General features: G+C 48.0%; 1 protein-coding gene across 1 annotated transcript in view; it reads left to right on the top strand.

Annotated features, from left to right (window-relative positions):
- CNNM4 (cyclin and CBS domain divalent metal cation transport mediator 4) overlaps nucleotides 1-26029 on the top strand; it is a 39258-nt gene that overhangs the window by 9611 nt on the left and 3618 nt on the right. Inside the window, exons 2-5 of the mRNA XM_069495348.1 lie at nucleotides 19023-19166; nucleotides 19513-19647; nucleotides 21613-21782; nucleotides 22075-22171. Of these exons, the coding sequence (XP_069351449.1) occupies nucleotides 19023-19166; nucleotides 19513-19647; nucleotides 21613-21782; nucleotides 22075-22171 (546 nt within the window). The remainder of the gene's footprint in view (nucleotides 1-19022; nucleotides 19167-19512; nucleotides 19648-21612; nucleotides 21783-22074; nucleotides 22172-26029) is intronic.

The raw sequence follows: 26029 nt of genomic DNA, 5'->3' as shown, positions 1-26029 counted from the left end.
GAGTAGCTTCCATGCTGCAGGGCAGATTTACTGTGACCTGGGCAGGGTTCTCGCAAGACTGGTTTCCCGGGCTCTCTGGAACATCTGGACTCTGGCCAGCAAGCAGCTGGGAGCCTCAGTGGAAGGAGGGTCCCTACCCCCACTCCAGGCAGGCTCGGCCCTCCCCCCAATACTCACATACATCCACATCCGCACACTCACACTCCCGCAGGCACAGGAGGTGCTCACACACACACACACACACACACACATCAATACCTATACACTCACACCCCCTACGTATGCACAGGCAGGCTCTCTCTCTCTCATACAAACACACACACATGCACACACACAGGCAGGCTCACTCCCACACATCCACACCCACACACTCACACCCTCATAGGCACAGGCAGGCTCCCGTCTATACATCCATACCTATACACTCACACATCCCACGTATGCACAGGCAGGCTCTCTCTGTCACACACAAACACACACACGCACAGAGGTAGGCTCACTTCTCCCCCCACGCTCACATATGTCCACACCCACACACCCTCCACAGACACAGGCAGGCTCACACACACACACACTCACAACCCCCATATATACACAGGCGGGCTCACACACTCACATTCACACACACGCTCACACCCCACACAGACACACAGGCTCACTCCTGCACACATCCATCATGAAACTTTCCTAAGATTTAAAAGCGAGTTTAGAAAATGAGTAAATGCTTGTGCAGTGCAGTTTTTTTCATGAAACACTCAAAATAGGGACTGATTTCTGGGGCTCAGAAAAATTTCTCTTCAGCTGCTGGCAATTTGTTCATCCGCTTGGATGACTGTGTCCCCCTCAGAGGTTGTGCTGAGGACTGACTGAGGTAAGGCATGTAAAGCACTTAGCTCGGTGCCCAGCACCATGTAACCATGTAGTAAATATCAGCTATTTTAAAAATTATTATTATCCACAAGGTGCCCCAGTTGGTACTGCCACCAATCTGTGGCCACAGTGGTTCTCATATACCGGCTCCATTGGCAGTGGCCCCACTGTCCAAGGTGGTGCCTTTTCTGGAATTATAAACACATTGAGCTCAAAAGAGCTCACTGTGTAATTATATGCTAATTCAGATGCCATCTTACCTGGCCCCTAGTGCATATAGTAAGGGTGACAGAGCCAGAGCTTAAGGAAAAAAACATGTATAGAAGAGAAACTGAGGGATTTCTCATTTACTTCCTTTTTTCCTCCCTGCAAATTGGGAAAAGTTAAGCCTGCCATCCTGAGTGCCAGCACATTCATGTTTAAACTGCAGGAGCGTCATTGGAGGGTGGCTGCTCTGGGAGGCAGCAGGGGAAAGAGCATGGCCTCATTGAAGTAAATGTGTGACTGGTGTCTCAGTTAGGGAGGGCAGAGGCCATGGCAGCAGAGACAAGAGAGGGATCCAAGGGAACAGAAACTCACCCAGAGGCCCAATCTCCCTGAAAATGCCCCAGAGCAGAGAATGCTTTTCTTAGAGGTGTTCAGTCCTTCTTGGATGAGGTCCTCCCACTGAGGAGAAGGGGCTTCGCTCTAACCGCACGGAAAGCAAAGAGCGTAAAGAAGGAAGGGCCTGTGGCCGGGCGCGGTGGCTCACGCCTGTAATCCTAGCACTTGGGAGGCCGAGGCGGGCGGATCGTTTGAGCTCAGGAGTTCGGGATCAGCCTGAGCAAGAGCCGAGACCCCGTCTCTACTAAAAATAGAAAGAAATTATCTGGACAACTAAAAATATATAGAAAAAATTAGCCGGGCATGGTGGCGCATGCCTGTAGCCCCAACTACTAGGGAGGCTGAGGCAGAAGGATTGCTTAAGCCCAGGAGTTTGAGGTTGCTGTAAGCTAGGCTGATGCCATGGCATTCTAGCCCAGGCAACAGAGTGAGACTCTGTCTCAAAAAAAAAGAAGAAAAAAAAAAAAAAAGAAGGAAGGGCCTGTGCTGATGGTTAACACTGGTGGAATGCTTATTGAATCCTCCAAGTGCCGTAGATGGGGAACTGGGACTCAGAGAGGCTGAGGACCTTTCCCAGTTGGGTGACAGCTAAGTGACAACCCCAGGCTCTTTGGCTCCAGAAGCCATGCTCTTAGCACTATGCTGGGTCTCCTTGCAGTGAGATTGTAGCTGTGAAGAAAGAGACCAGAAGAATGGGAGATTCCAATAACTGAAGACTGAAAAATTTAGTCAGTTCTAGATTTTTTTTTAAGTAAACTTTTCAATGGAGCATAATATAGAGAGAAGTGCATAAGTTGTGAGTGTACAGCCTGATAGTTTTTCACAAAATGAACACCTCTGAGTAACTACCACTGAGCAATAAAACATAACCAACGCCCTAGAAGCCCCTGCCCTATGTACCCTCCCAGTCCCTGCCCTGCTTCCTGAGTCATAATGGGTTTTTTCCTGTTTCTGAACTATTATAAGTGAACCATACAGTATATAGCTTTTGTGTCTGCCTTCTTTTGCTCAACATTAAGGTTATGAACTTCATCCATGTTACATGTAGCTGTAGTTCATTCTTTTTTGTTGCTGTATAGTATTCCATTGTGTAAATACACCATAGTGGTACTATTGGTGGGCATTTGTGTTGTTTCCAGGTTGGGACTATTACACATAATGCTGCTAAGAACACTCTTGTACATGTCTCTTGGTGAATATATAGAGGCATTTTTGGTGGGACTATGCCTGCGAGTGGAATTGCTTAAGACACCAGGACAGGTGTAGATGAAATAGTTTTCTAAAGTGTACATTCCTATCCCTACCAACTCTGGCATTTTCAGGTGTGTATTTTTATTGATATGTAATAGCTATGTGTATTTTCATGGTACATGTGAATTTGATACATTCATGTAAATAAATCAGGGTAATTAGAATATCTATTACCTTAAATATTTCTTTACTTTATGATAGGAACATTCAAATTGTTCTCTTCTACTTATTTTTGTGTATATATATATTTTTGAGACAGGGTCTCGCTCTGTCACCCAGGCTAGAGTGCAGTGGTGTCACCATAGTTTACTGTAGCCTCAAACTCCCAAGCTCAAGGGATTCTGCCTCAGCCTCTGAGTAGCTGGAACTGCAGGTGGGTGCCACCATGTCCAGCTAATTTTTCTATTTTTTTGTAGAGAAAGTACAATTGATTGATGTTAACTATGGTTATCTTACCAATCTATCAAATGCCAGGTCTTGTTTCTTCACTCCTGGGTTCAAGTAACCCTCCTGCCTCAGCCTCCTGAGTAGCTGGGACTACAGGCTCAAGCCACTGTGCCTGGTTATATATTCTGTTTTTATGTATGAACCCTTTATCAGACATGTGTTGCAAATATATTCTCCTACTTTGTCGATTTCCTTTTCACTCTTTTTCTTTTCTTTTCTTTCTTGTTTTTTTTTTTGATTTGGGTATTTAAATAGGTTTTAAAAAAGTATTTTTGTTTGTTTGTTTGTTTTTTGTTTTTTCTAAACAGTGTCTCGCTCTGTTGCCCAGGCTAGAGTGCCGTGGCGTCAGCCTAGCTCACAGCAACCTCAAACTCCTGGGCTTAAGTGATCCTTCTGCCTCAGCCTCCAGAGTAGCTGGGACTACAGGCATGTGCCACCATGCCTGGCTAATTTCTTTTCTATATATATTTTTATCTGTCCAAATCATTTCTTTTTTTTTTTTTTTTTGAGACAGAGTCTCACTCTGTTGCCCGGGCTAGAGTGAGTGCCGTGGTGTCAGCCTAGCTCACAGCAACCTCAAACTCTTGGGCTTAAGCGATCCTACTGCCTCAGCCTCCCGAGTAGCTGGAACTACAGGCATGTGCCACCACATCCGGCTAATTTTTTCTATTTTTAGTAGAGATGGGGTCTCTTGTTCAGGCTGGTCTTGAACTCCTGAGCTCAAGCAATCCTCCTGCCACAGCCTCCCAGAGTGCTAGGATTACAGGTGCAAGCCACTGCACCCTGCCTAAAAAATGTTTAAATTTTAAGTAATTAGTTAGTTGACAAAACTTGTATATATTTATGATACACAACATGATGTTTTGAGATATATATGTATATATATATGTGCATTGTAGAATGGCTAAATCAAGCTAATTAACATGCATTACCTCACATAGTTTCTTAGTCTGTTTTGTGAGGCTGGGTAATTTATAAACAAGGGGAGTTTATTTGGCTCACAGTCCTAGAGACTGAGAAGAACAAGATTGAGGGGATGCATCTAGTGAGGACCTTCTTGGTGCCTCATCCCGTGACAGACAGAAGGGCAAACAAGCGCAGAGAGAAGCACCAGGGAGAACCCACTCCCTTGCAAGAACTAACCCACTTCTGCAGAACCACATTAATCCATTCATGAAATATCCTCTTTACTCAGTCACCTCTTATTAGACCTTACTGGATCCCAGCTCCCAACACTGCTGCATTGGGAATTAACTTTCTAATACATTCAAACCATAGCATATAGTTATCTTTGGGGGGAGGTTATGGGAACACTTAATTAATCTATTCTGTTAATTTTCAAGTATACAATACACTGCTATTAACTGTAGTCACCATGTTGTACAATAGATCTCTTGAACTTATTCCCTAACTGAAATTTTGGATCCTTTGACCGGTATCTCTCCAATCCCTCCCCACCCCCTTTTCACTCTTTTAGTGAATCTTTTGATGATTAGAAGTTCTTTTTTTGTTAAGACTAATCAAGTGCAGTAGTGAGAAGGGGGAAAAGTAGTAGAACAAGGAGTTAGAAGTTCTTAATTTTAGTGTAGTCCAATTTATCAGTCTTTTCCTTTATGGTTAGTTAGTGCTTTTGATATCCTGTTTAAAATTCTTTGCCTATACACAAGTCAGGGAGTTAGTCTTCCATGTTATCTCATAGAAATGATATTGTTTGTCTTTTCACATTTAGATCTATAACACTTCTGAAATTTATTTTTGTTTTTGATATGAGTTAGTGGTTAAGATTTTTTTTAAAAAATCCATATAGATACCCAACTACTTACTACAGTACTGCTTATTGAAAAGATTTCATTTCCCACGGAATTGTGGTTGTATATGTGGGTCTGTCTGTTTTTCCTTGCTTCAATATCTCATTGAATTGCGGTAGCTTTATGAGTTTTGATATCTTGTAATATTAAGCCCTTTGTTCTTGAAGATTGTCTTAGCTATTCTTAGCTTTTCACCTGGGAATTTTATGGAATTGCACTGAATCTAGAGATCAACCCGAACATGAGATTTTATAGTAATGAACCTGCAAACATGGTTACCTCTCCATTTGCTTGTCTTCTTAATTTCTCTCAATAATATTTTGTAAGTTTTCTGTGTAGAATCTTACACATCTTTTCTTAAATTTATTCCTAGGTATTTGGTGATTTTATTTTATTTTTATTTTGTTTAAGACAGAGTCTTGCTTTCTTGCCCAGACTGGAGTGCAGTGGTGCGATCAAAGCTCACTGCAATCTCAAACTCCTGGGCTGAAGGGATCCTTCTGCTTCAGCCTCCCAAAGTGCTGGGACTACAGGTGTGAACCACCTCGCCGCCCAGTGGTAGTTGATGATTTTAAATGAGGTCTTTAAAATGTGATTTTCAGGCCAGGCTTGCGCCTGTAATCCTAGCACTCTGGGAGGCTGAGACGGGAGGATCACTTGAGCTCAGGAGTTCAAGACCAGCCTGCGCACGAGCAAGATCCTGTCTTTAATAAAACAGAAAAAAATTTGCCAGGCGTAGTGCCACATCCCTGTAGTCCCAGGAGTTTGAGGTTGCTGTGAGCTAGGCTGACACCACTGCACTCTACCCAGGGAGACAGTGAGATTGTCTCAAAACAACAACAACAGCAACAACAAAACTTCCTCCCTTCATAAATAAAAAATTAATTAATTAAATGAAATGTGATTTTTTTTCCCAAATGTTTGTTGCAGGTTATTGCTTTTCTGTCTCTACTGGGGTATACTGCAATGCAATTCTGACGCCAGCCACCCCAGGTTAACATCAGACTCTACAGGTTTAGGGGCTCTGCCCTCTGCAAGACTACCCACTTGTGCACTTCTGATCAACTGGCTGTAAATTTGGGGGTTCCCTTGACCCTCCTCAGGTTCAATAATTCCCTAGAACAACTCACAGAACTCAGGAAACTGCTACACTTATGATTACAGTTTTATTTTGAAGGATACACATATGAGGAGGTCTGGTTGGGTCCTGGAAGAGCCTTATGCCCTCTGCCAGGGGAATCCGTGTGTGTCCCTCGAGACATTAATGTATTCATCAACCAGGAAGTGCCACTGAGCTTTGGGGTGGAGTTTTTATCTGGGCTTTACACAGGCACAATTGATTAAGTCTGCAGTTCTTAACCTGCCCGAGCCTCTACCGTTAGTGGTCAGTGGTCTGTTAGGGACCTGGCTGCAGAGCTCCGCTGCTGCCGCATCCTCTCCTGTACACCAACCCCCGCTCCCCGTCTGTGGAAAAATTGTCTTCCATGAAATTTAGGAAAGGGGCGGGGGGGGGGGGGGGGCGGCGGCGAACAGCAGGAAGTAAGCCCGCGAGCCAGCGAAGCATGTGTATTTACAGACGCTCCACATCGCTCACATCACCGCCTGAGCTCTGCACCGCGCTCCCCACCCCCACCGTCCATGGGAAAATTGTCTTCCATGAAACCAGTCCCTGGTGCCAAAAAGGTTGGGGCCACTGGATTAAGCCATTGACCACAGAATTGAACTCAGTCTCCAGCCCCACTCCCTCGCTGGAAGTAGGGCTGCTCAAAGCCCAAGCCCTGTAATCCTGTGCCGGGTTTCCTGGTGACCAGCAATCCTGAAGCTAACCAGTAGCCCACCCTTGTTAGCATAACAAAGATACTCCTTTCACTCAGAAAATTCCAAGTTTGAGTTCTGTGCCAGGAACCAGGGTCAAAGACCAGATATGTCCTTTTATTATACCATACAAGTGTAGAGAAATAGAATTAATTTTTATATGTTGACCTTGCTATAAATTAATGATTCTTATTTTAGGTTCTTTTGGATTTTGTGCATATATAATTCTGTTCCCTGTGAATGATGCCAATTTTATTTACTTATTGCTAAACTTTCTACATTTTATATCTTGCTCTTGCCTTATTTCTCTGGCTAGGACATGTAGGATCATGTTGAACTGGTGATAGTCTGTGTCCTCATCTCATTCTTGGTCTTGGGGGAAGGCTTTCAAAGTTGACCATTTTGTATGATTTTGCTGGGTATTTTGGTAGATTTTTCTTTATCAGATCAGAGAAGTTCCCTTCTTTCCCTAGTTCGCTAAATTTTTGTGATTAATAGGTATGGAATTTTGCCAGATGCTTTTTTGGTATCTGTTGACGATTGAATGATTTATCTCCTTCATTCTGAAATATACTGGTAGATTTTTTTATGTTAATCCAACATTTATTGCATGACTGGAGTAAACCTAACTTAGTGGTATCATCCTTTTTACACATCACAGGGTTTGATTTGCTAATATCTGTATTTAGAATTTTGGCATCTATGTTCATGAGAGGGATGGGTCTATAATTGTTTTCCTGCTATTAAAAAAAACCTGAGGAAGACTTCATAGGATGTTGTTAGGTTTTTGGTTTTTTTTTTTTTTATGGCAGGAAAAACAATTGTTTAATAATTAAGTCCTTTCCCCTATAATTAATATCCCAGTTTAGGTGAGCAAGTTGGAACGTGTCAAGTAGTAGTCCTGTCCTCTTCCTCCTCCTCCCTGCTCCTACATCTAAGGACCAGTATGAGCCTCTGACATCACATCAACTGTTGCTGTAGTTTTTCTTCCTCTTTAGGTTTTTTTTTTTTTTTTTTGACAGAGTCTCACTCTGTTGCCCAGGCTAGAGTGAGTGCCGTGGCGTCAGCCTAGCTCACAGCAACCTCAAACTCCTGAGCTCAAGCGATCCTCCTGTCTCAGCCTCCCAAGTAGCTGGGACTACAGGCATGCACCACCATGCCCGGCTAATTTTTTCTATATATATTTTTAGCTGTCCGTATAATTTCTTTCTATTTTTTTTTTTAGTAGAGATGGGGTCTCGCTCTTGCTCAGGCTGGTCTCGAACTCCTGAGCTCAAACGATCCGCCCACCTCGGCCTCCCAGAGTGCTAGGATTACAGGCGTGAGCCACCGCGCCCGGCCCCTCTTTAGGTTTTGATATCAAGGTCTAGAATGATTTTTAATATTTGTAAACATTTGGAAATGATGTATGATTACCAGGAACCAACTAAGGGGAAAAATGCTCTTTTTTATTTCTTGTGTGTGTGGTAGGGGGTGGGGTAAGGATTACTAGATTAGTTCAGTGGAAAGCTAATCTCAGACTAAATGTATCTTGATGTCAGCAAAGTGTTTAGCAGAATTTCCTATTAAATATTTATGACTAACATGGGACATGTAGGCTCATTAATGATCCAAATTTTAGATTGATTTGCCGGTGGATTGTTAGCCGGTTGCACAAAGGAGGGGTGCCTCACAAGGTATTAAGCGAGCTGTGAGTCTCTATAAGCAATCAAGCAAAGGTGGGATGAGGAAGGGGCTCCTCCTGGGCCAGGGCTGTTGGGGGAGGAGGCTAGATGGCTGTGAGCCATGCTTCTAGCACTGCAGTTCAGGAGAAAAGGCCCCAGGACCTCCTAAGAAGAGAGCAGGAGGTGGAAAGGAAGAGGCAGTTTGCTGGAGGGGTCCAAACTCAAAAGGAGGCTGGTGGTGCTGATGGGATTGCTGGTGGTGTTGATGGGATTACCCCTCGGCACCTCCTGGCCACACGCCTGCCCGTGCCTTCCTTTGGAGAGATCCCACTTCCAGAGGCCAGCTTATCAGCCAGGTCAGCATCGGGGCAGGACACAATTCACTCTTCTCCCAACTTCATTTTCTTCTGCTGCATAAAATAGCTCAAGTTCTGTGTTTTTCTCCTGCCTTCTGACAGCCCTTGTTCCTAAACCTGCCATTTTTGGATTCTTGATCCCTGATGTGATGCCAAGCCCTTCTAACTGTCCTGGCTGTGTCCTGCAGGATGCGTTAGGTCTGAACGGACTCACTGGATAACTTCAGAAAACAAAAACAAACAAAAAAAAAACTGTCCTTTGACTCCTATCTTAAGAATATGGAAATATAGTCAAATATATTTACACACAAAGGATTTTCATATGAAAAAAGGGGGAAGAGGCACAGTTTAAGAGCCTAATGGGGATTGGGATCTGTTAACAGATAGAATCTGGGCTTTGCTTCAAAATCAGCCAGTAGAGCAAGTTGGAGCATAGAGGGAACAAGTTTGGCCACAGGAGCTATTAATCGTTTAAATTAGGTGAGGGTGTAATTATATTATTGCCCCTACTTTTGCATATATTTGACATTTAACATAATAAAAGATTAAAAAATTAGAGACTACTGGCTAAATGAAAAATCAAAGGCATGAAGACCTGTCCCCAGGGTAAGGGACCAGTCTTAGGGTCCCTGTTATCACTTTGTCAATAGCTTCACCCACTGGGCACTTGGGTTAAAAGAAGTCCTTTTGGAGCAGAAATCCCATTCTGTATCTCAGCCTGGTTGCCCCCTTGCAGTGTGACCCTGGGTGTGACTTCTCTGAGCCCTAGTTTCCTCCTGTGAACAGTGGGTCAGGCAATAGGTGAGGTAGGAGCAGCTCCCGGGCCCCCCTCCTGGGAACATGCTCACCCAGACAGATTGGTGGCTGAAGGGAGGTGGACCATGAGGGGGACACCCCAATGTCTCTTGTGCAAAGGCGCAGCCGAGGTGTGGCCATCTTTACAGGGCTATTCTAAGGGAGCTCTCCAAACTTTTGATTGTGCCCCTATTAGAAAAAGCATTTTATTTTAGTTTGTACTTCCATTCATTCAAAAATTATATACATACACTATTTTACTAGTACATATATTATAAAACAAACACATTTTTTAAAGAAACAAAAATGAAATAACCTTTATTTTTAAATATGTTGCTAACAGTTATCCCTTCATGTTATTTCTAGCACCTATTCTGTACTCTCTCAAGGCACAAAATACACTTACTCATCTTAATGACTCATCTTAATGACAGTGGCTATAAGTCTGTTTCAGATAGTATTCTTAACAGTTTGGAACTATCTTGGCCAAGCCCGAGGCAGTCCTGGCTAGACGGTTATTGTTTCCCCTGTGCTGTGGTACAAAGGTTGGCTGAAGAGGAGAGGCTGTATTGCAGGCTCTCTGCTTTATTCATGTTCTCTTCAATCTCCTGTTTCCTTGCAGGGATCGTGTTAAGCCACTATCCGTTTTGTGAGGATTTATTTGGTAAAAAGTACTGTCCTCACCCTAAACTGTAAATCTGTGTGATTGAGAGCACCTCATCTGAGGTTCACCTGAGTTTGCTGGGAAGTGAATGAGTGCATGCAAGGGACCCTTCCCATGGTGACATGCAGAGCCACCCAGGGCCCACTGTCAGTGTGTGTGAACAAAAGCTAAACTTGTTTATTTTGGGTTAGAAAGTGTTACCATAGCTTAGGGTGAGCACAGCTTTGAAGACTCCATTCTAAAAGGCTCCAGGCGGCCCTGGTGCACTGGAAGTCTGTGCAGGTTATCTGGCTGTGCTGTGCCCTGTTGCTGGGGTTGGCTGGGCAAGCCTTGGGGCATCTTGTCAGTTACGTGTGGATCCCTTCTGTAGTTTTGGCAAGTGGACCATGATGTCTACATTTCCATTTCTCTTTTCCACATCGCTGTCTTCTATCAATTCTCTTTTTTCTATTTTCCTCTGTTTTCCCTTTGTCTCTCTTGTCTTCCATCTTCATTTCCTTCGTTGTAAAAATGTAACCAGCCGGCATGGTGGCTCATGCCGGTAGTCCCAACAACTCGGGAGGCTGAGGCAGGAGGATCAGTTGAGCCCAGGAGTTTGAGGCTGCAGTGAGCTATGATGACACCACTGCACTTCAGCCTGGGTGACAGAGCGAGACTTCATCTCTAAAACAAACAAACAAAAAACCTCATAACCAGCTATAATGCAATATTTTTCACTGATGGTGTTTATTGAACAGCTTATTTATTAAGCACCTGTTGTATATTCAGCCTCATGCTAGGCATTGAGGAATGAATCAAGAACCATTGAATGTGATTTCTGCTGGTGAGAGTGTGAAGTGGGACCCCTGCCGGGGAAGGCACTTTGGAGGGTTCTATGAAATTTGCCAATACACAAACTCTAGGGCTCAGTAACTCCACGTCTGTAAATGTATCATAATTCAAGTGGGTCAAATGATGGATGTACAGCTTTACACTGCAGCATTGTTTGCAGTAAAAAAAAAAAGATTGGCAACAATTTGTATGCCCATTGGCAGGAGGGAGTGGGTTTCATCCATCCTGGCACAACTAACCAGTGAAGTAAATGGAGCTCTGTGCTCCGGTGACATTGTGGAATGCAGAAACCAAGAGGCAGAAAGTGCAGATTATATTTCTTAATTAAAAAGTTTAAAAAATAATAGTATGTTGTAGAAACTTTTTTTTTTCCCTTAGAGACGGAGTCTCACTCTGGTGTAGGCTGAAGTGCAGTGGTGCGATCATTGCTCTTTGCAGCCTTGAACTCCTGGGCTCAAGTGATCCTCCCGCCTGGGCCTCTCAAAGTGCTAGGATTATGTGAGCCACAGCGCTTGGTTGAAACTTTTAGAAAAATGGAAGATGATTAAGAAATGAGGCCAGGCGTGGTGGCTCACGCCTGTAATCTTAGCACTCTGGGAAGCTAAGGCAGGAGGACTGCTTGAACTCAGGAGTTCGAGACCAGCCTGAGCAAGAGCAAACCCTGTTTCTACTAAACATAGAAAAATTAGCTGGGCATCGTGGCATGTGCCTGTAGTCCCAGTTACTTGGGAGGCTGAGGCAGGAGGATGGCTTCAGCCCAGGAGTTTGAGGTTGCAGTGAGCTACTATGATGCCACTGCACTCTACCCAGGGAGACAGAGTGAAGACTCTGTCTCAAAAACGAAAAAAAAAAAAAAAAAAAATGAAAATCACCCTTATCCCATCATCCAAAATGTGAATATTTTGGTGTATTTTCTTCTAGTAAGTCAGCAATAAACTGTATTGCTTTCCCCCCACTCAAAGTGAAAATAGCATTCTTATTGTTTCTGATTATGAGAGTAAAAATAAAGTACATGTGTGTAAAATGCTTTAAGCAAAAGTGAAAGAAACCAATACTCCCTCATACTATACTGTTTTGTAACTTTTTGCTTTACAAAACTGTGAAACACCATCTCATTAAATAAATCTATGTCTCAGTTGGCATTTTTGGTGACTGCAATATTATGTTATAAAAAACAGTGGACACACCCTCCTGGGCACACCTTGCACGCTGGCCTGGGCATTTCCTTAGTATTAAGGTCACTTCCTGGGAATGGAAGAGAGAGATAGTCCAGGGTCTTGCACATTTTACAGTTTGACACATATTGCCAAATTCTTGAAGAAAAAATTTAAACTCCCAACAGTAATGGGTAGTTCTCCTGCTAGCACTGAGATTACCAATCTCATAAATCTTGGTGAATATGATGGTTAAAACATGATAGTTCACTTTAAAAATTTGAACAGTGACATTGGACCAGTCAGCTCAATACCTTTAATTGAATACTCTTTTTTTCCCCATTGATTTAGAATTATAGATTTATTATACATGATATTCCCAATTTGCTGGAATTTATTTGTGAACGCTCATTGTTTTCTCCAGTACTGTGCTGTTTTAGTCACTATAGTCTTACATTTTACTTTGCATTAAAATGAAGGGTGGCCTCAGTATTAAGTTGCATATTGGTTGAACAGCTCCCTCGCTGGGCCTCCCCAGGCTGCTGGTCCTCCCTGAGACAGCTGCGGTGTTCTTTTCCATGTAATTCTCCTAGCTTATCTGACAGCCTCTGGGCGGTTGGGCAGCCAGGCTCTCTGTTTCCTCTCGAAGGTGGCACAGCCTCCTGGCTCTGCCTGCCAGGGTGGCTCTAGGGAACAGTGGTCTAGGATGGCCACCTGTGCCTTTGGGGCCTTCCTTTGCTCCAGGTGCTTAGGCAGCACCTAATTTGCTTTCTTGGAGCCTCGGAACCCTAGGATGTCTTGGAGTGAGTGTGTATGGCTGCCTGCTGGGCCACTGCAGCTTTCTGGTCTCTGGCCTTTGCCCAGACTGACTATCCCTACTGCCAGCTGCTTCTCTGGGTGGAAGGGAGCAACGTAGGTGAGCCCTGCTAGGATTATGGATGAACCCTCCCGAACCTCCCCAAGGCTGGAAGGCAAGGGGCTTGTCTCACTCTGGCTGGCTCCTCTCTTACCCTGGCCCTGCCTTCTTGCTGGGATGGCCACCACTCCTGCTGGTTGAGGTCAGCACTATTAATAGCCAGCTTAATCCTGCCCAAGCTCCAGTGAAGGGAGGAAAGAGGAGGGGTCGCCAGGAAATCAGGGTGCTCAGCCATCTGAGGATGCAGACCCATGGCCCAGTGCTGTGGCTTCCAGTCAGCTGGGCCTGCGCCTCTCCCATGGGAGGGCCTGAGAGCTCAGGACCATCCTGGGCACGTGGGATCTCAGGGGCTGGACCTGCGGGAAGACTCATCAAGGAAGACACAGAGGACTCCCTCATGGGTGGTGGAAGCCCTTGCCTGATCGGGGACCTCTGGTTCTTCCCCGTGAGAAAAGGCAGCCGGAGCGGGTGAGTAGGGCCCTCTCAGGGCCCCTGTGGACTTTGTAACCCAGCACCTAGTAATGTTTTCCTTATGGCCTCTGAGGGGCTGTAAAGTCTTTTTTATGGTGGGGAGGAGGACACAGCAGTTTGCTAAAATTGGGCCTTGTGCAGGGCAGGGGACTGTCCTTTCTCTATCCAGCAAAGGGTGTGGAACACTACAGTGGCCAGGCAGGGCTGGGAGGGGTCGGGGTGGCAGGGTGAGGAGCGTGGTGAAGGGAAGGAGCGGTGTGGGGGCCAGGGCAGCGAGAGCTGATGCAGGCACCCAGGGCCAATGAGGGAGCTGAGGGCGGAAGGATAAAGAAGTGGCAGGGGGCAGTTAGGGGACGATGCTGGGAGGGGGGGGAACTCAACAGTACCTGGTCCTGTCGCTTCTCGACCCCTGGTTTGTGACCTGTGCCAGGTGGAAGGGGACTGTGAGGGAGACTGAGGCTGGCTGCCTGCAGTCTGCCACCCGTCCAGGGCTCTGGAGGCCTCACATGCTGTCCCACTGCGGAGGGGAAGGTCCCACCTGGCTACTGCTGGACAGAGGTCGGCGAAGGGCAGAGTGGGCAAGCATGCGGCAGCGGGGAGGCCCAGAGGACACAGCAGAGACGGCCGTGGCCAGGCACCTCCTTTCTCGGGTCCTCTTCAGTCAACTTGCCCCATTCCAGCAGTGCTTGAATTCAGGAAGGCTCAGGAACCCGAGTCCCAGAGGAAGCAATATTAGAATTTTTTTGTTTCCCCCGAGACAGAGTTTCACCTTCTCACCCTGGGTAGAGTGTTGTGGTGTCATCATAGCTCACTGCAGCCTCAAACCCCTGGGCTCAAGCGATCCTCCTGCCTCAGCCTCCCAAGTAGCTGGGAATACAGGAGCATGCCACAACACCCTGCTAATTTTTCTATTTTTAGTAGAGATGGGATCTTGCTCTTGCTTAGGCTGGTCTTTTTTTTTTTTTTTCCCCGCTTATTTTTTCTTCTTTTTTTGAAGCTTCCCAAGGTTGGATAGATTGCCAAGGCCACTCAGCTCTTTCAATATCCTGCCCAGAGAGTACAGGCCTCCAGACCAGCACCAGGAACCTCACTCAGGAACCTTGCTCAGGCTGGTCTTGAACTCCTGAGCTCAAGCAATCTTCTGGCCTCAGGCTTCCAGAGTGCTAGGATTATAAGTGTGAGGCACTGCACCTGGCCCTGGAATTTTTTTAAAAGTTATTTTAATGTATGTGTTTCTCTCTGATTATAAATTAATACTATTGATTATGGAACACTTGGAATTTTTTTTTTTTTTTAAGACAGGATCTCGCTCTGTCTCTTGGGCTGGAATGCAGTGGTGTCATCATAGCTCACTGCAGCCTTGAACTCCTGGGCTCAAGGAATCCTCCTGCCTCCGCCTCCTGAGTAGTTGGGACTACAGGCGTGCCCAGCTAATTTTTCTATTTTTTGTATAGACAGGGTCTTGCTGTGTTGCTCAGGCTGGTCTCAAACTCCTTGGCTCAAGTGATCCTCCCGCCTTGGCCTCCCAAAGTGCTGGGATTACAGGTGTGAGCCACTGTGCCTGCCTGGAATTTGTATACAGAGAAATACTATTAAAAAACCATCCTGACTCCCCCATACTTAATTTAAACCATATGAAATTGCTGGTCAAAAATAGTCGAATATCAGCAATTTCATATGGCTCAACCAAATATGAACATTTTGCTGTATTTCTTCAGTCGTTTTCTTTGAATAAGGGACTACTTTGAAAAATGTGGAATTTTTAGCTGTAGATGTATTATTTAAATTTTTATGCTTCATTTTCCACCTCAGCCACTCCCAAAATCTAATTATCCAGTTGAATGGACAGCAATAATAAAATGAAGTAGCTCATTAAAATAAAATTTTATATTAGGTTCCATACAATGAGAGTCATAAATATAAACCCTAAGTTGATCTACTTATTTTAAATGGTAAGTCAACAGTAATTTCTGAAGTATGGAAATTCTTAATTTCTAAAATCCAAAATAATTCTTTCCCTAGTCCGCATCCCTTTCCTCTTTCCCTCATTGGTTACCTTTCTTCTCCTGCGGTAACCAGGAGGGGTAAGGACGGAGAGGACGTCAGGTGCACTCCCCTGTGAGCTGGTCACTGGGACGGAGCTGCCCTGGAGGGAGATGGGGAGGGCTGGGTTGAGGGGCTCTGCTTTCAGCTGTGTTAAGTTCAAGGTGTTTGAATAGAGGACCCTGGAGGGCACAGGAGAGGGCAGGGCTGCTAATGTTTATTTGGGTCGCCTTGACATATAGCTGTATTTAAAGCCATGAGGCAAGGACTGAGCCCTGGACCCTCCAGCATTGAAGTGGTCATGGAGGAGTTACCCCTGAGGTCAGGAACACGGGACAGCTGTGTCCTGGAAGCCAAGGGGAGGAAAGTTTTCCAGGAGAAGAGAGGGAGTGACCCTTGGTCAGCAGTCATCTGACAATAAGACCCCACCATTGGAGGTCATCAGTGACCTTGACTGGATATTCTCTGGCCAAGAGAAGGTTCTGCCAGAATAAAAAGTTGTCCCTCTGGGAAGACAAATTAGAAAAAGGCAAACACAGCCCAGGGGCACATGGCTGGCCCAGCAGAGGGTGACTGACTGGTCCCTTAGCTGGGAACCTTTATGTGGGACCCCACCTGGCCAGCCATCAGCCAGTGCTCAGGGCTTTAGCTCACAGAGCAGGGGTGAATGTGGTGCCGCAGGGCTGCACACCAAGGGTGCCTGTCATGCAGGTGGCTGCCACTGGAGGGCGCCCATATACAACAGTGGATGCCACAAAGGGGCCTTGGAGAGGAGGCAGGGGGCAAGAGTGGCACCAAGTTCCTGCTCAGAGAATCAGCTCATTTCATCTGCAGGAGGGCTGTTTCTGCCCTTTAGAGAAGCCGCCAGCCTTTCCCTGTGAGGCCCAGTACACCCATGACATTTGTAGGTGGGGATTTGGTCTGAGCTTGTGGAGCAATTAGAGGTTTCAGTGGGGAAGGATGTTTTCTGACTTCTTAGAGTTTGAGCAAGGTGCTGATCACTGAACATGTCCAGTGACACAGCCCCATTCCCTGTGGCAGTGGGAGGCACAGGGGGTCCCTGCTCGCTCTAGAGATTCTCACCAGTTTCCCTTTGTCCCCCTAATTTTGTTTTTCCCTTAATTTTTTCTTGGTTTTTAAAAAATTATAAAAGTAAAACATGACCATCAAATGGAACAGAATAGAAGGACATAGGGAAAGGGATAATAGGGCTCCTCCCCCAACTACAAGTAGCCCCAAAGGTGACCACTGACGGCAGTCAGACATTTCCAGGGCACTTCAAGCCCACACAGCCCCCTTTGATTTCTGCACAGGCGGATGGCACTGTGCACTGTGTCCTGTGACTTGCTCCTCCACTGATAGCGTATCTTGGGTTTCCTTGGTGTTTCGTCCATCCAGCTCAGCCACATTTTCCCGGGGCAGCCGTGGCCACTGTTGAGTACCTGCACCCCGCCGCTGTTGATTCAGATTGTTTCTCATTTGGGGCTGTTGAAAAGAACATTGGCATGAACCCCCTTGCTTTTGTGGCTTTCTGCTTTTGTGAAGGCTGCATCTCGGTAGGGTAAATTCCTAGAAGTGGAACTTCTGAGGCCAAGGTTAGGGACCCTTAACTTTGAGACATCCTGCCCAATTAGCCTCCTGTGATGTTGTGCCCTTACACCTAGTCACCAACCAGAGTGTGTATGAGGGCCTGTTTGTCCCCGCTCCCCAAACATTGGACACTACCAGTTTTTTAGAGGGTGCCAATCTGGAAGGTGTACAGGTTGAGCACCCCAAACCCAAAAACCCAAAATCTGAAATGCTCCAAAGTGGTGCTCAAAGGAAGTGCTCTTTGGAATATTTTAGATTTTGAATTTTTGGATTTGGGGTGCTCAACCAGTTTGTGTTCTGCAAATATTCCAAAATCCAAAATAATACAAAACCCAAAATACTTCTGGTCTCAAGCATTTCAAAGAAGGGATACTTGACCTATAAAAGCTGTCTTGCTTTAATTCCCATCCCCGTTTGGTGACCTGGTTTATCTGGCTGCCCAGGCCCAGGGCAAGAACCCCAGGGTCCTGGCCCAGCTGTTGCCCTGTTGGGTGGCCTTAGCAGATCTCCTGTACTTGCTGGCTCCTCTCTAGAAATCTTTCTAGAGATTTTCCTTTCTAAGGAATTTTGAATCCAATCCAGCCATAGTTCTGTCCAGCAACCTATAGTGAGGAATGTGTGTATCATAGCGACTGGCATGTGTGTGAAAACTGTCACAAAACAGGCCTCCCCCTCATCACATGGAACGTGCTGTGACAATTTTTACTTTATTCGTGAGACCTAGCATTCTCTGTTCTCCCTAAGGGGCCCCTAGGAGTTCTGAAGAACCCATCTTGGGGCTGGGGGAGTTTTTGTGCCCTTAAAGAACTGGAAAACATCCTTTAGCAACAGTATTTAGGATGTGTCCTTCGGCCCTTAGCGCGAGGCCCTGTGGCTCGGATTGTGAAGAAGAAGCCATTCAGGAGACCCTGACTTGACCTCACAGATCTCCTGGGGCTTTTCCCCTCAGGCTGCTCTAAACCCATGTCCCACGTGTGGGGCACACAGCTCCATTCAGCCTAGAGTGGGCCAAGCCCTTCTTGGCTGTCCCCCTGTTGCTGCTCTCTGGGACTGGGGCATGAGAGCAGGGTGGGCACCCCAAAAGAGGGCCTGGGAAGCCACACGATCCCACAAAGCTTGTGGGGGGTCCTGCCCTACCCCCTTGCCTCCAGACTTTCTAGCTTTGGGTTGGGGGGGTTGCCCTCTCTAATTATAGTCTCTGCCCGGCCTGATCACAGTAGGCTAATTGTCACATGGCTTTGGGAATGAGAGCCTTTGCTTTGGGCAGCCCAGCAGCCCCTGGTACCTGCAGGGAGGCTGCCCAGGAGAGCTGTGTGAGCAAGTGTGAGCATGGCCCCTGCGGCCCTGGAGGGGTGGGCAGCCTGGACACTCTGTCCATGGAGCTCTGTGGCCCACTGGCACACTCCTGTCCCCAACCAAGGGCTCACTGTGCCCTTGTTAGTGTAGGCCATTCCCCTCCCCCAGAGTCCAGGGAGCCCCTGATAAACAGCACCAGGCAGGGCCTTGCCATTTTCACCCTATTTAAATAAGTGTCCTTAATGAAATGCTTTAAAAAATACTTTTAGTTTTTCTTCTCATAAAAGCAATATCTGTTTGCAGTAGAAACTTCAGAAAATGTGGAAAAGGGAAAAACCACCGTGACCCCACCCAGTGACTCATGACCCTAGATGTGTTCTCATTTTGGTGGAGGGAGTCTCATGACTGGCCCTGTGTTCTCGTCTGACTCATTGCATTGTCCCCACAGGGAAGTCCCACCTGGCCATCGTGCAGAAGGTGAACAACGAGGGCGAGGGCGACCCCTTCTACGAGGTCTTGGGCCTGGTCACCCTGGAGGACGTCATTGAGGAGATCATCAAGTCCGAGATCCTGGACGAGTCGGACATGTTCAGTGAGTTCAGCCCTCTCCACAGGCCCCCAAATCTCTTTCCTGCTTGGATCTGAAATCTGGTGTCCCAAGGTAGAAAGGCCACAGTGCAGGGACACAGGGGGCCCCGGCACACTGTGAGCCAGTGACCAGGTACCTGGTGCTGGCCAGGGTGAGAGGGAACATGTTGCTGCGCCTCCCCCTGCCCCCCAGCCCCAGCCTCCTGCCTCGGTGGCAGCCCTGGTCCCTGCCTGGCCAGAGCCTGCTGCTCCTGCGTGGGATGGGAGCTCAGGAGCAGGGTGGGCAGGTCCCAGTCTCTTCCCAAGTCCTCAGGGGACAGTGTTCTCAGTTCACGTTCTTCCTCTGGCAGTTGACAACCGAAGCCGGAAACGGGTGGCTGAGAAGAACAAGCGAGACTTCTCAGCCTTCAAGGATGCTGACAATGAACTCAAAGTGAAAATTTCCCCTCAGCTCCTTCTGGCTGCTCATCGCTTCCTGTCCACGGGTAAGAGCACGCGGAGGACCTTCCTGTGTGGGTGGAAGTACAGTCACGGAGGGAGAAGGCCTGGGCCTCTGGCTACTCCCCCGGGAGACGAGGGGCCAGGCGTCCCCTCCATCCCTGGGGCTCTCCCTGCGATTGTGTGCTGTTCATGGGCTGTCACTGCAAGCTTCTAAGAAGCATCAGAGTTAGTTTGGAAAATACCCACTGAGGTGGGGCCCTGGGCTTGCCAGGCCCCTCGGGGCTTGTGGAGTAGGAAGGAATGGGGCCATGGGCCTGCGTGCAGCACACACGCCTCGCCCACTCTTGCGCTCCGAAGAACCTGTGTCCAGCTCTGTTCTCATGCCTCCCGTCCTCCCCTCTGCCTGTGTGCGCTGGTTCCTGCAGGAATTCACCTCTAGCTCAGTGACATTTCTCTCTCATCATCTCTGATTCAAAGCTCCCTTGGGGGCCCAGGTGACAGATTAGAAAACACCTGCCCACTCCATCCCCTCCCCACCAGTTCCACTTCCTTCCCACCCTTCACTTGCTAAAGGTGCCATAATTCCTTCTTTTTTTTTTTTTTTTTTTTGAGACAGAGTCTCACTCTGTTGCCCAGGCTAGAGTGCCATGGTGTCAGCCTAGCTCACAGCAACCTCAAACTCCTGGGCTCAGGTAATCCTCCTGCCTCAGCCTCCCGGGTAGCTGGGACTATAGGCACGCGCCACCATGCCCAGCTAATTTTTATATATATATTTTTAGCTGTTCATATAATTTCTTTCTATTTTTAGTAGAGACAGGGTCTTGCTCTTGCTCGGGCTGGTCTTGAACTCCTGAGTTCAAACAATCCGCCCGCCTCGGCCTCCCAGAGTGCTAGGATTACAGGCGTGAGCCACCGCCGTAATTCCTTCTTTATTTTTCCTGTAGGGATATTGATGTTGGTAGTAGTAATGACAATTATAATAGTATTTATTCAGCATTTTACACGTGGGATCCCATTTACCCCCCAACCACCCTATGAAGTATTTTTTTCCTTTGACAGAGATGGGTCTCACTTTGTCACCCAGGCTAGAGTGAGGTGGCCTGATCATAGCTCACTGCAGCCTTGAATTTCTGGGCTCACGTAATCCTCCCACCTCTGCCTCCAGAGTAGCTGGGACTACAGGCCCATGCCACCACGCCTGGCTAATTTTTTAAAATTTTTTTGTAGAGGCCGGGCGCGGTGGCTCACGCCTGTAATCCTAGCACTCTGGGAGGCCGAGGTGGGCGGATCGTTTGAGCTCAGGAGTTCGAGACCAGCCTGAGCAAGAGCGAGACCCCATCTCTACTAAAAATAGAAAGAAATTATATGGACAGTTAAAAATATATATAGAAAAAATTAGCCGGGCATGGTGGTGCATGCCTGTAGTCCCAGCTACTCGGGAGGCTGAGACAGGAGGATCCCTTGAGCTCAGGAGTCTGAGGTTGCTGTGAGCTAGGCTGACGCCACGGCACTCACTCTAGCCTGGGCAACAGAGTGAGACTCTGTCTCAAAAAAAAAAAAAAAAAAAAAAAAAAATTTTTTTTGTAGAGATGAGTCTCACTATGCTGTCTAGCCTGGTCTAAAACTCCTAGGCTCAAGTGATCCTCTTGCCTTGGCCTCCCAAAGTGCTGGGACAATAGACATGAGCCACTGTGCCTGCTTCCCATTCTATGTTTTCATCCCTATTTTACAGATGAGGAAACTGAGACACAGGTTAGGAAATTTGCCCAAGGTCATGCACTGTTCCTACAGGAGCCACTGTTCAAGCCCAGGTGGGCAGACAGACTTTAACCAGACCAAAGCCACGAGTGCCCCCTTCCCAGCGAGGTACAGAACCTGCAGGCTCCAGCAGGGAGGGAGCCCTGTCAGCACAGAGTGGCCGCTGCAGTTTGGGTGGAGGCACAGCAGTGACCAAGCTGGAGAGCCACCCAGCCTGGCCCCATATGAATCTCCTCTGTCTCCTCCTACAGAGGTCCCCCAGTTTAGCCGCTCTCTGGTATCAGAGAAAATCCTGCTGCGGCTGCTCAAGTACCCAGACGTCATTCAGGAACTCAAGTTTGATGAGCACAACAAGTACCACCCCCTCCATTACCTGTACACCCGAAATAAGCCGGCCGACTACTTCATCCTCATCCTGCAGGTGGGCACCATTGACGCTGGGCCCAGGTGGGCTGTGCCCCTGCCCCTCCCATACCATATCACCCCCCACCCCGGTGCCCTCCCTCCCTCCCTCCTGCTGCAGAGACGCTGCTTGCCCTTGAGGACCACCCTCTCCTGAGCCCAAGCCTGCAGGTCAGGGCCTGGAGCTCCTCCTGCGCCACCTTCCCACCACCTTCCTGTTCCTCCCTCACTTCCTCCTCTCGCCTCGTCCTTTGCCTTCCCCCTTGGTTGTTTTTCTTGTCACTCTGTAACCCTGAACTCTGTGATTCCAGGGGAAGGTGGAGGTGGAGGCAGGGAAGGAGAACATGAAGTTTGAGACGGGTGCCTTCTCCTACTACGGGACCATGGCCCTGACCTCTGTCCCCTGTGGTGAGTCATTGGGCTGGGTTTGCACTGCCTTCGGGCATCGGTGGAAGGCAGTCCCGGTGGCTAGTAACCAGGTGGCTCAGGCATAGGGAAGCTGGTGAGGCCGGAGGCAGTGGCCAGGAAGAGCAGAGTGACCTGCCCGTTTGGACAGGGTCCAGGGCCTAGAGGGGAAGGGACGAGAGGGGGATTTTGAGCAAAGACCTAGGGGCAGCGGAAGGCGTGTCCTGAGGTGGGGAGGACACCAGCCTGCCGTGGTGGAGGAGGACCGTGCGGAGGAAGGGGTGTGTCGGGAGCCCCAGAAAGGGGATGAAGTTTGGTGTGATAGGAAGTGGGAAGTGGTCAATGGCCTTCGAGCAGGGGGAAGCGTGACAAGAGCAGAATGGACCAGCAGGGCAAGCCAGCCCCCGGGGCCCTCACTGACACAGGTGGAGAGTAGGAGGCAGGTGGAGTGGGCTTATGGGCCCCTGCTTGTGAGGACTGGGACAGGGAATCTGGGTGCTAAAGTGCCCGTAGTTGGGAGCCAGGCCAGGGCCTGTGTGCCAGGGTGGGCTGCAGATGGTTTTGTCTTTTCGGGGGTCTCAGCCACATCTTTTGCTTAGCGGTCAGCTCTAGTGGCACAAAGGCCTCGAGGGCAGACAAAGGGGGAACTGGGCACCCTCCCCAGGGGTGTTACGGAAGGTCCAGGGAAGGGCCATTCTGGCCGCCCTGGCACCCTCTGCAGTCCTGGGTGGCTTAGGCTTCCCTGGCCAGAGGTGCCTTGTGGCCGGGGTACAAGGCCCAAGTCTCACCTAGCTTAGCCCCTCCCTCCACGAGAGCCCTCTGACCTCGGAAGGGTGGAGAGTGAAAGTCCACTTTGGTGCTGAGGAACATGCTGGTGGGGTGGGTGGCTGCTGCAGCTCCTAGAGAACCTCTGTGCTGTGCCTGTCACTATGCTTTGAGAAAAGGGACCCCTGGTGGGGCAAGGCACCCATGAATATTGAAACTCAGCTCAGCGCATCCCCTGTGTCCTCTGTCCCTCATGGTGCGGGACAGACAAGGCTCCAGAGCTGGGCTCCAGGGCCGGTGGGCCCTGCTGGGAAAACCTGGGCCTGGAGAGGACTTGCCTGCCCCTCTTGAGAGTGCCTCTCATCCGTCCAACTTGGGGACATCTTGTTGAGGAGGGCGTGCAGGCATGGGAGTCTTCCCCTGCCTCTCTCTCTGCAGGGATGCCTCAAAAGCCTGGCAGGGTCCTGGGTTCTGTCCCTCGACCCGTAGGCCCCCAGTTCCCACTTGGAGTGTCCAGAAGGGAGGAGAGATGACTAGGCACACTCGGCCAGCTGCTGCCCTTCACTGTCCAGGCTCGGTGGTCTGTCCTAAGCACACTTCCCATCAGAGCTATGTTCCTTTCTCCACTGCACCCCATCTGTGCCCGAAGGAGCCTGGCCCCTGTCAGGCCTGCCTCTCCATCCTGTACCTGTGGCTCTGTGTCCTGTCTCCTGAGCACGCACGTCACTGACCTTCTCCTCTTTTGCTCCAGTGCCTCCAACCCAGGTCGGGTGTCCGCCTGTCAAGCGGAACCCCCCACTCTCCTGGCTCACAGGTAACGTGGCATGGCTGAAGCAGTTCGCACTGCCACCTGTCGCCTGAGCCTGCACATTGCAGCTGCATTAACTGCTCTCAACAGCTTCTGGGGGCATCTCACCAGGTCACATGTGTGGGCCAGCCTGACTTGGACTGGCTCTGCTTGGCCTAGAGCCCAGTTTCTGAGCAGCTTTGCCCAAGTCCTGGAAGGGTCCGTCAGTCTTTGAGAACACACACCCATAGGTACAGATACACACACAGCGCACAGGCTGGGAGTAGAGGGTCGCTCCTAGCCTGGCCAAGTGTGCGCTGGCCAGCCTGCTGCCCTCCACAGCCTGGAGGAGATGGAGCCCTGCTGGTCAGCACCCCCTTGCTCCAGGCCACCCACCAACCTTGGCAGGATGACTTGTCAGCTCGTCAGCTTTCTCTAGAAAACTGCACAGGCTTTGCTCTCCATTCAGCTGCTCGTGTCCATGTTCCCCGGGACAGGAGCAGTGCGGCAGGAGTGCGCCCAGGCTCAGACCGTCCATTGGAAATTCCGTCTCTATAGTTGCTAGCTAAATGATAGGTCTCTGTCTTGGTTTCCTCATCTGTGAAATGGGAACAATGCATGTACTCACTTCATAGAGTTATGGGAGGGTGAGAGAATTGATATGAAGTATTTAGTTAGAGCTCAATTATTATTATTTCTGTTTTTTCTTTATGACAACTAAAATGTAGCATTCCAATCAGAAAGTCTTTCTGAAGAGGCCAGATGCCACATGCTCTTTCTGGCCTTGGATATGTCACACCCCTGATACCTGTCCCAGGAGTCTGTGGTGTGGCAACAGTGTGGCCAGACTCACGAGGTTTGGGATTCACTGGGATTCCCACAGGTGCTGAGGCCGCGGAGGTGCTGGTTGTGCCATCAGCCCATGGCCCAGGCAGGTTAGCAGCAGTTGTGAGCATCTTGGAGCCCTTGTGCCCCAACAGCCCTCAGACTTCTGTCAGTTGTTTCCAATTTTATATTTGCATAGTTGGGCTTTTTCCTTCTTAACTGTTCCAAAGCACACTTTGCTATTTTGATCCTCTATTTAAAAATAAATAAATAAATGAAAAGGTAACTTAGAAGAAATCGCTCCCTGTCCCTTTCCAGCCTCACCAGTGTGACTTCAGCCTCCCTCCCCTGTTCAGCACTTGCTCCTGTCACACGGGTGGCCAGAAGTTCATGCACCCATGGTTGAAACCCTGATGTTTTCGTTTACTACGGGAACAGAGACGCTTTGCCCTAAACGTCCTAGTTAGGGCCACGTGGTGTTCCACAGAGCAGGTGTGCCTTCCTCTGTTAATCCTCCACGTTATCCACATTCATGGGGGGTCTCTGTTATAAATAACACCGTGATGTAAACCTCTTCATGCAAAAAGCTTTTTCTGTTTTTAAGATTATGCCCTTAGAATATTCTTTCAGAAATAGAATTGCCAGGTCAAAACCCCCCCGTTTTTTTTGTTGTTTTTTTTTAATATTTGTTGTTTTGTTTTAATCATAAAAATAACAGCTTATTTGGGAAATTGGGAAAATAGAAAAAAGTCCTGAGAAAATTAAAAAGCACCATAATTCATTACTCACAGAAGAAAACATTTTGGTGTAACTAATTTGTGTTGGTTTTAAATTCAGTTCCTGTTTCTGGGGTATTAGCAGAGCATTAAAACCATTCCATCCTTCAAATTATTGTTGTGAAATATTAAGTAATACCCGTAATATTTCTTTTTTTTTTCTGGAACTTAATCAGAGATGTTACCTAAGTTAGGTGCTTGCACACAATCTTCTAGTGATCCTCTGAGCATTCCCTGTTCCTGTGTGAGGGACCACAGCCAGTCCCAGTACAGCCAGGCTGTAATTTCCTAGTTTGTAAATGAAAACTGAAGCTTTACTGGAGCACACGATAGAGTACTACTCAGTTCAGCTTCACTGAGGTAAAAGCTGTGTTGGTCACTGAGTCACTCGGTTCCGTGTGCTTGGTCTCTTCACTTGGCGATTGGCTAGAATAGCTAACTTAGTAGTTAACTAAGCAAATCAGCTTAGTCCACTTCCTGTTTGTTTAAAACAAGCCTGCATGCCTTCACAATTAACTTCTTTGTGCATTTCGTGGTTTTTTAAGTGTTCTCAAAAATAAGAGTTAATGATGTGCAATAACGTGTGGTTCCTTCAAAATAAGGAGCCCGTTCCTTCCTCATTTGACATTGTGAGGACCCTTTCCTGGATAGGGAGGCCTGTGCTGCCTCCAGTGGCAGGAAATGGTACGCACCACATCCACCCAGGCT

This window comes from Eulemur rufifrons, chromosome 19, assembly GCF_041146395.1.
Source record: "Eulemur rufifrons isolate Redbay chromosome 19, OSU_ERuf_1, whole genome shotgun sequence".
Classification (NCBI taxonomy): Eukaryota; Metazoa; Chordata; class Mammalia; order Primates; family Lemuridae; genus Eulemur; species Eulemur rufifrons.
Note: the sequence above shows the minus strand (reverse complement) of the source record. Positions and strands in the feature narration are given on the sequence as shown.